The sequence below is a fragment of the Thamnophis elegans genome, chromosome 11 (assembly GCF_009769535.1).
Source record: "Thamnophis elegans isolate rThaEle1 chromosome 11, rThaEle1.pri, whole genome shotgun sequence".
Classification (NCBI taxonomy): domain Eukaryota; kingdom Metazoa; phylum Chordata; class Lepidosauria; order Squamata; family Colubridae; genus Thamnophis; species Thamnophis elegans.
This window is the reverse complement of record NC_045551.1, coordinates 3,866,099-3,876,098: the sequence shown is the minus strand read 5'-3', so window position 1 is coordinate 3,876,098 and position 10,000 is coordinate 3,866,099. Positions and strand designations below refer to the sequence as shown.

Below are 10,000 nucleotides of genomic sequence, written 5' to 3'. Positions count from 1 at the left end.
CTGTATAGGAAATTGCATTGCAATTTGCAAGGGGGTAGATGAACAAGTTAAATTTTTTTTTTAATGGTGCAATGTTACTAATCTCTGCGTAGCATTTCCCCTTCGTTGACTTTTTAAGAGTAGAAATTAAGGTCTGTTCCCTTTATTTATTTCTAGGGTTATTGAGCCTCCTCTTCATCTCCTCGCCGTTTATTACACATTTTTATGATTTGGGCGACTGAGTCTTTGCAATCATGGGAAGGAGCTACTTCGTGGAGGAAGCGGTTGGACAATATTTATCAGACCTGACTGCTAAATCAAAGAAACTTATTACTGGGCTTTTAGTAGGACAGGTAAGTCCGCAGTAGTTTTTCACCTAGGCTTCCTCTGTTGCAGTTTGAAGGCTCTTCTCTGAGAAGGAAACACTATGTAACTTCAGTTTATGTCACCGATTGCCAATGTACGTCTTTATTAATTGTTATTGATGTATTTCACTAATTATGCAATTTTGTATGTATTTAAATATAATTCCAACATCGTATCTGTACATTAGCTATTGGTGCTGCTGCAATGTCCATAACAAAAAAAATTGGCTACAGAAGTATAGTTGTCATCTTGTAGCTACTCTCAATTTAAAACATGTTTCTTCCTTTTCACATCCAGGGAAATATAATATTCTGCCTTTTCAATATTTCCTAGGATATTTCATTTTTTGGGAGAGGGCTGGGTGATAACTTCCTACAGAAGAAAAGGGACTGGCCCTTCTCAATCTTGACATACTTTTAACAATCTTTGGACCATTATGTTATTATCCACTTTTAATGTCAATACTTTTTAATTATATCTTAATGTTAGTATTTTTTTGATACAGTGTAAAAACTGATGTGTATTGCTGGTCTTTGACCGTAATAAAGATTTTACTTACTTACATTAGCTATTGTCATTTAAAAGTGTCTTCTAAACTGAGGTTTTCGTGCTGTATAAACAGAAATAAGAAATAAGCTGCATATGGTAGTTAAAATGTCATTTGATAGTCTCCTTTTCCCAATCTGTTCCGTTAATGTAATTTTAGGGTAGAGTTTTCTTGGATTAATAGTGATTGGTTGTTAACAGAAGTGATGTTGCTGAATGCTTCAAATAGTAGCTAAAATATTTTTTGTGCATCTTGGAAGCCCTGGGCTTAAATGGAAACTGTTTTAGCCATTTTTTTTATCTATGTGGCTATTTACACTCGCTTTGGGTTTGATGTCCCTGCATTTCTCATTTAGAATCAAGTTTCTGATGATGTGCACTGCAGAGAGACATAAATTAATTCTTAGAAATACATGTAGGCTACATAAAGTCCAGTTGATGCCATTGTGTAAAGTGCCTTTAAATGATCTGTATTGACTGCTTTTTTCTTTATCTTTTCTATTTTTCAGTGTTCCCAGCAAAGAGATTATGTTTTGCTGGCCATTCGAACTCCTGTAAAAGAGGAAGAAAGTAACAGTAGTGTAAACCACCATACAGACTTGTCTACTATTGATGAAGAATGGATAGCAGCACATGCCATACAAGTAATAAAAATGGTCTTACTTTGCCGTAGAAAAGGAATTTTTTTGCAAGCCTGTCTCAGCTTCATAATGATTGTTGTTTTTTTAAGTTAATGCTGTCTTCTACTGGTTTTATACATTAATTTAAACCCAGAACACTCATAAATATTACAATTATGCCCAAACTTAGCCATATTGAATATAGCTTTGTTGCTATATTCCTAGGTATTCTAGGACATTCTCAAGTGGGTGAGATGTCCTGTCATATAGACATAAGAGCCGTGGTGGCGCAGTGGTTAGGGTGCAGTACTGCAGGCCACTTCAGCTGACTGTTATCTGCAGTTCAGCGGTTCTAATCTCACCGGCTCAAGGTTGACTCAGCCTTCCATCCTTCCGAGGTGGGTGAAATGAGGACCCAGACTGTGGGCGCGATATGCTGACTCTGTAAACCGCTTAGAGAGGCCTGAAAGCCTTATGAAGCGGTATATAAGTCTAACTGCTATTGCTATAAGGCAGATACCTCTAGACCAGGCCTATCAAACTGGCAGCGCACGGGCGGGATAGGTAAACGCACAGGCCATGCCCACCCCAGCACTGCAAAGGCAAAAAATGTCATATGTCACATGACGTGATTGAGTTTGACACCCGTGATCTAGACCTTCCATCTGGGGAAGGTAGAAAGGATTTCAGACCGTGATGAGCTTCTGGGATGAATGGACATGATCTGGTTTTCTAGTATTCTGATGTTTTGCTGTCAACCATGACTGTCCTCTTAAGAGGCAGCATGAGATGCTTTTCAGTGAAAAGGGGACTAACCAGGTTCTTACATTTAAATTTGGCAAGCTGATCTCTGATTGGTTAGTCTGAGGTCAATGGTCCTATATTCTGCTCTCAGACCATTGCATTTCTTTCTTTCTTTTTCTTAATCAAGGGGTTATGGTAATTCTCTCCAACACTGGATATCTGCATATTTAGAGTTAAAATGAGTATTATCATTTTCTTCTTATAAAGTATGGTTTTTCTTTATCTCCCATGAAGCAATGAGAAAGACTAAAGGACTGAAATATATGGACATATGCTTCTATGTTAGGTTCACAAAATCATACTAATGGAATTATTTCCATTTTGGGGGGTATATTTTTTTTTTACTTTCTACTCACCAGAGATTGTGAGAACCATATTTCTCTCATATTGGGGTGAGGGAGAAGACGTTGAATAAAGTGCATCCTAGAACAGAGGTCCCCAATCCCTGGCCTGTGGCCCGGTGCTGGCCCGTTGTGAACCAGACCGCCCAAGCAGTGGGCGAGCGCGCAAAATTGCATTTGCACAAGTGGTGCATGCACGAAACCATGTCCTCCCCCCTTCTGCTGCCATCACCAATTCACAGAGCCAAAAAGGTTGGGGACCACTGCCCCAGAGGGCAGGTGCTGGCAGTGGAACTACCAAAGTTTCTACTCCAAAGCAGGAAGTAGAACCAGGACATGAAGATCCGTTGGGCTGTGGTGAAGCATAGTAATAACTGAGCCATTGTAAGCCTGTTTATCTATAAATTACTACTTAAACGGCTATTATGACTATCAAAAGCCACTGAAAGATCAAGGAGCACAAGGTTGGATTCACAACACCATCCTGGTTTTGGCACATGTTATAAACAAGTGTGACCAAGGCTGCCTCAGTATTCAAACCCATCCTAACACCTGACTGAAACACATCGAGATAATCTATTTCTTCAAGAGTTCTCATCAGGTGCAGACCAACCACCTTCTCGACGAGTTAAAGATTGCCCTATAATGAAAAACCTTTTGGGTCTAAGGATGGCCACTTGAGGAATGGGCGTACCACTGCCTCTTTCAAAGCAGGAGTCTTGGGCCAGGAGTAGTAGTAGTAGCAGCAATGTGTTTGTATTTAATTCTCTTAGGTATCAAGAATGCTTCCCGGAGGACTGCTAGTTGTTGGTGTTTTTATCATTTCAGTTCCAGAGCTGGCAAAAGAAACCCAAAATATCCTGAGGAAGGTAGATAATAAAAGTAATGTTTTGTTTTGTTTTTATTCTTATTTAACATAACAAACATTTGTTTTATTTTTTTACAGTTACTGTAGATTGTTAACAACATTTGTTTTCTACTGTGTAAGTTGCCAAAATGAAATTGATTCCCATGGGGTACAATAGAGATAGATAGATAGATAGATAGATAGATAGATAGATAGATAGATAGATAGATAGATAGATAGATAGATAGATAGATAGATAGATAGATAGATAGATAGATAGATAGATAGATAGATAGATGATAGATAGATAATAGATAGATAGATAATAGATAGATAATAGATAGATAATAATGATAGATAGATAGATAGATAATAATGATAGATAGATAGATAGATAATAATGATGATAGATAAATGATAGATAGATAGATAGATAGATAGATAATAATGATGATAGATAAATGATAGATAGATAGATAGATGGATGGATGGATGGATGGATGGATGGATGGATGGATGGATGGATGGATGGATGTTGTGGCCCAACAGGAGCCGTTGGAGCTGCCACCAGACTCCGACAGTGAGGGGCCCTATGAGTCGGTTCTGGAGGATGTGGAGGACCCTGGACAGGGTTCCGACTCCGAGCAGGGCTGGGTATTGCTACACAGAGAGCTATATCTAACAAAGGCTTGAATAACTCTATATGCTTATTATTACTCTACACCAGGGGTAGTCAACCTTTTTATACCTACCGCCCACTTTTGTATCTCTGTTAGTAGTAAAATCTTCTAACCGCCCACCGGTTCCACAGTGATGGTGATTTTATGAAAACCTAATGAAAATGCTTTTAAATAATGCTATGAATTTTTTTTAAAAAAGTCAATTAAATTTAAAAAAAAAGGAAAGTGCTTCAGTATCGGACGAAACCCCTACCGCTTTCCACCATGAAAGCTGGAACGCCCACTAGTGGGCGGTAGGAACCAGGTTGGCTACCACTGATCTATACCACCATGATGGATAGGTAAGGTGCCTAAGATTCAGACGTGACTCTGTTCTTGTTCTGCTTTTGTCCTAGCTCCTTTTTGCAGTAGAAAAAGCTGTAGCTAGAAAGAGATTGTGGAACATGGCGGAAGAAGATGTCTCGGAAAGAGTGGCGCTTCATCTTTGTTCAACTACAAAGAAGTATCCTTTCTGCATCCCTTTCCATCTCATCAGATCTTTCTCAAATTGCAGTTGATAATTCGGGTTTTACCTCTGCTTTACCTTTGCACAGTTAGAGCAGCCACAATTCAAATCATTTCCCCCCCCCAAAAAAATTAGATAAAGGTGAGTTTGTTTTGTGGCTAGCTCTGCCCTATGATCTTGGTTAGTAAAAGCAAAAAATAAAATTCAAATAGCCTCCTATTTTTACAATGTAATTGATATATTGATGTGCTGTGTTCAAATCTATGGGAATGGTTTTCTGTTGTGGCCCAGCAGGAGCCGTTGGAGCTGCCACCAGACTCCGACAGCGAGGGGCCCTATGAGTTGGCTCTGGAGGATGTGGAGGACCCTGGACAGGGTTCCGACTCCGAGCAGGGCGAGGAGAGACTGGTTGGCCGCCAGGTGGCGGCAGAGCATTGGATCAAAGGGAGTGTTCAGGAAAACGTTTGGGAGTTGTTTCAGGATGCATGCAGGCACAGGGCTACTCAGCGTAAAGAACAACGGAGTAACTACAGGAGGTGATTACGAACAGCTGATGCTGATCAAGATCCCCTCCTGCTGATAAAAGAGACTGCTGGTGCCACGCCCTGTTTGCAGAAGTCAACGTTCTCGTTCTTGTTTGCAAACCGAGAGAAGCCAACTTGGATAAGTGGGTTGATAAGAGAAGCCGGTTTGCAATGCTGTGTGAGTTATAGGACTTTTGCCAGAGCGATTATCTTTGTTTCTTTTGGGCTCGCAGCCAGCAAGAGCCTGGACTGATTAAAACATTCTTTCGTACGTCTGTTTGGCTTTCGTTCCTGGACGGAGAAGGAGGGGGGTCAGAATAGGAAAGTGCAAGAGATTTACTCTCTAGCAATAAATATTAATGTTTTCATTCTCTACCATTCATGTAGTGTTGGGATTCAATTTTTTTTGCTACTGGTTCTGTGGGTGTGGCTTTGTGGGCATGGCTTTGTGGGCATGGTTTTGTGGGTATCGCAGGGAAAGGTTACTGCAAAATCCCCATTCCCTCCCCACCCCACTGACCTGCTTTCCAGCTCCGTTCTCCTATTCAGGGCAACAAAAGGAGATTAGTTGTAGTAGTTCTCCGAACTACTCAAAATTTCCATTACTGGTTCTGCAGAACCAGTCAGAACTGGCTGAATACCTCCTCTGCATTCATGTGAAGAAGGCTCACAGTTTCAGCTTTCTACAGTAGTAAGGCCTATTAGAAACAGAATAGGAGAAGGATTGGCCAAGATGAGTAACAACAGCTCCTTGGTTTATTTATTTTTGTAGTTAACTATCGTTACTGAAGTAGATGTATTAATGATACCTATTTAACTACAGAATGTATTTTAATCTCATGAATCAGCAGCAGTGCTGGATATGTATGGCTTTCCGTTTGTTGCTTGATAGCAATAGCAATAGCAGTTCGACTTATATACCGCTCCATAGGGCTTTCAGCCCTCTCTAAGCAGTTTACAGAGTCAGCATATCGCCCCCAACAATCTGGGTCCTCATTTCACCCACCTCGGAAGGATGGAAGGCTGAGTCAACCTTGAGCCGGTGAGATTAGAACCGCTGAACTGCAGATAACAGTCAGCTGAAGTGGCCTGCAGTACTGCACCCTAACCACTGCGCCACCTCAGCTCTGGAAAGGAAAAAGGAAGCAAAAACGTGACCTGAACAGACTGGATTTTAATTCAGATCTTTAGAGGTGGCTGGGAGGGGTTATAAGAGTCTTAAACACTTCTTCTTACTGTAGTATCTCTTAAATCTTAATTAGTTACTGTTCCTTAACTGGAAACGAATACTTTGTCGTACTTACGATGTGCAAGATCCAAAGGTAGGTTCTATATTGGGTGGGAACAAATAACGAATTGAATGTGGGTTGCCAATCTCAACTAAGTTACCTACCATTAAGTGGTATCTTAAGTGGAACCACCTACCTGATTGTTAAGGCACCGGGCTAGAAATTGGGAGGCTGTGGGTTCTAGTCCTGCTGACTGGATGATCTTGGGCCAGGCCAACTCTGTTTGTTGTGGAGAAAATTTGGAGGAGTATTAGGTATGCTTGCTGCCTTGAGTTGTTTATGAAAACAATAACGGTAGGATATAAATAAATAAACTATCTTTGTTCTTAGATTTCAGTAGGGGCTCTGCCAGCTCCCTTTCAAAATTTGCATGAAAGAAGTATGTTTGGGAGCAGCAATTACACATACGCAAACTAGAATTCTGTCGTTCACCGTCAAAAGCGCGCCCAACTAAACCGCAGTGACAAAACCGCGAGTTCTAAACCACGAGTTCTAAACCGCGCTGACGATTGAGCGCTGAAGCGCGCCGACAACAGCACGCCAGCAGAAGCACGTTCTAAACCTAACCCTAACCCTAAACTTAACCCTAAACCTAACCCTAAACCTAACCCTAAACCTAACCCTTACCTTAACTTAAATTGCGCTTCTGTCGGCACGCTTTTGTCGGCGCGTTGATGACGTCACGGTTTTGTCACCGCGGTTTTGTCTGCGCGCATTTGTCAGGTCGCAGAATTCTGTATGTGCCTACTTTGGGATAACTCTTATTGAATTCATAAATAAATGCATAGATCGAATCATGTAAATTGGATGATTTATCATTTATATTTTGAGATTATTGGATTATTTACTGTAGTAATTGAGCCTCTTTTTCCCCTCTCTTTAGAGTACAGCTAAGCCAGCCGACTGGAAATATCAGAATGCTCTTTCTGCTTCTTGGATATCTTTAGAATGCACAATTAATGTTAATATACATATTCCTCTCCCTGCCACATTAGCCAGCCACAACCTAGAAAAAAATACAAGGGTAACTAAAAAAATTCACTTTGTGTTATTAATTATATCAAAAAAATCTGTTGCCATTCTTTTGCTTTCCTTAGTCTTTTGCCTGCACATCTTTCTTTGGTATCCGTAATTTCTTGTAAGTCCCTCACACAGCTACTTTCTTCTCCAACAGGACTTTCTTGTAACGTCTTTCTGTTTTTGTCTTGATTTTAAGGAGAGATTATCAGTACTATATGTATTCCGAACGCTGTCCATTGCTACTCTCTGATAATCCGATATCAAAATGAGCAATGGAATGGAAATAATAAGGTTAAACGTAACTTTCTGGGTTTAAAAATACTGTACATCCTTTACCACTAGTACACAACAGTAAATGTCAACAGTAGAGATCATCAACGGTGGCCATTCACTACCAAATACTTGGATGATAACATACCATCCTTTCATTGGTAATCTAGCACGTCCATACTCAAGATAAAGGAGAGTTAAGACCTTGAAACACAAAGTCACAAGTGTCAAACTTGATGGCATATTGTGACGTATTGCGATGTTTTTTGCCTTTGCGGAGCTGGTGTGGACACGACCTGCGCACGACGCACCCGGCCCGCAGGCTGCCATTTTGACACCTCATGGTATTGGACCTGGGTACTTGAGAGACCGCCTGCTGCCAATTACCTCCAATAGACCGATCAGATCCCACAGATTAGGCCTCCTCCGAATTCCATCCGCCGGCCAATGTCGACTGGCGACTACCCGGAGGAGAGCCTTCCCTGTGGCTGCTCCGACCCTCTGGAACGAACTCCCCGTGGAGATTCGAACCCTCACCACCCTCCAGGCCTTCCGCAAAGCCCTTAAAACCTGGCTGTTCCGACAGGCCTGGGGCTAAAGAGTTTTTGCCCCCCTTCTCGAATGGCATGGTTGTTGTGTGTTTTTAAATTTTGTATTGTTATGTCTCGTCTTTTTTATCCCCCTGTCTGTACCCCCTTCCCTGATTGAATTGTGAGCCGCCCTGAGTCCCCTTCGGGGAAAAGGGCGGCATATAAATGTAATCAATCAATCAATCAATCAACCTCTGCACTACGTTAACAGTGGCTTAGAGATCGTGTTATATCTTTTTATTTAAACGCTGCATCCACCTATGACAGCTAAGGCCTGTTCCTTAGAAGCTAGTGTCAAAAATTAGACAGAGTCAACTTGTCTGCTTCATGATCTAAAATTATTTAAATTACGTTTGGAAGAGAACATCTGAGGGTTGCCCAGCAGTTTATGCTTTTAAAATCATTTAAATGTATTTCGCTTAACACTGGTCAGAAACACATTAGATCTTTTAGTAAAATTAACTCTTTTGATTCCGTTTTGTAGAACGGATTAAAACGTTGGGCTCAACAGATAGAGGAAGCTGTCTTTTTGATAAACGGACAAGCCAGAGAGGAAGATGCTGATTTACTGGAAGGGCAGGTAGGTGGTGAACAACGTTGGAATCATTGTCCTCTGAAGTTGCTTGTATGATACTCTATTGAAAACAAATGAAACTTTTGTTAAAGTGAACCACTAATACAGTGCATGCCAAAGAAGTACATTGACATTTAGTAACTTAATAATACATAAAGTTCAATTTGGACAATGTGTTAAGGTAGAGGGTTTTTTTTAGAATTGATTATTGATTAAGCTGGGATTAATAAATCTCACTAGGGCTCATATATGAATGTCTAAACAAGCCCCAAAACTATTACATAGCAATAGCAGTTAGACTTATATACCGCTTCGTAGGGCTTTCAGCCCTCTCTAAGTGGTTTTCAGAGTCAGCATATTGCCCCCAACAACAATCCGGGTCCTCATTTTACCCACCTCGGAAGGATGGAAGGCTGAGTCAACCCTGAGCCAGTGAGATTTGAACCACTGAACTGCAGAACTGCAGTCAGCTGAAGTAGCCTGCAGTGCTGCATTGAACCACTGCACCACCTCGGCTCTATATCATTACATAGAGTTATGGTTACATTTGGGTTTTTAAAAAAATCCATATTACCCATGTAGAGATAGAGGGAGAGTTTATCTCCTTATTTCAGGACATTTTGAAAAAATACAGGTGGTCTTTGATTTAAGATCACGGTTGGGATTGCTGGAAGAAGGAAGAATTGCTTATTATTCAAGAACAGACGTTAAAAGTAGTAAACTTAGAAGAGATGGCTAAAATTTCAGCATATTGGAAAGACTATTCAGATGAGAAATACAAGTTGCAATGGAGAAGATGGATTGACTACATTCAAAATAAACATTGGACTAAAGAACTTCAATTAGCTTATGAATGAACAAAGAATGTTATAATTTATCTAAAGTTAGCTTAATAAAAGGGGAGTTAAAGTACAAGAGGGAGGTAAGATGTAAAGTTAGTTAGCCTATGTTAGTGTATGATTGTTAAATGTTTATTACCCTGTATTTTGCTCTGGGAAGTTGGGGGGCGGGTTGGAGGGGGGGGCAGGCTTGGGGTAGAGGGAGG

At 40.7% G+C, this 10,000-nt stretch overlaps 1 protein-coding gene across 1 annotated transcript in view; it reads left to right on the top strand.

The window, feature by feature from the left end:
* Window positions 1-10,000, top strand: part of ODR4 (odr-4 GPCR localization factor homolog) — a 22,766-nt gene that overhangs the window by 205 nt on the left and 12,561 nt on the right. The window contains exons 2-8 of the mRNA XM_032226921.1: window positions 157-332; window positions 1,401-1,535; window positions 3,430-3,525; window positions 4,579-4,685; window positions 6,498-6,534; window positions 7,385-7,525; window positions 8,866-8,961. Coding sequence (XP_032082812.1) covers window positions 234-332; window positions 1,401-1,535; window positions 3,430-3,525; window positions 4,579-4,685; window positions 6,498-6,534; window positions 7,385-7,525; window positions 8,866-8,961 — 711 coding nt within the window. The 5' untranslated portion in view covers window positions 157-233. The remainder of the gene's footprint in view (window positions 1-156; window positions 333-1,400; window positions 1,536-3,429; window positions 3,526-4,578; window positions 4,686-6,497; window positions 6,535-7,384; window positions 7,526-8,865; window positions 8,962-10,000) is intronic.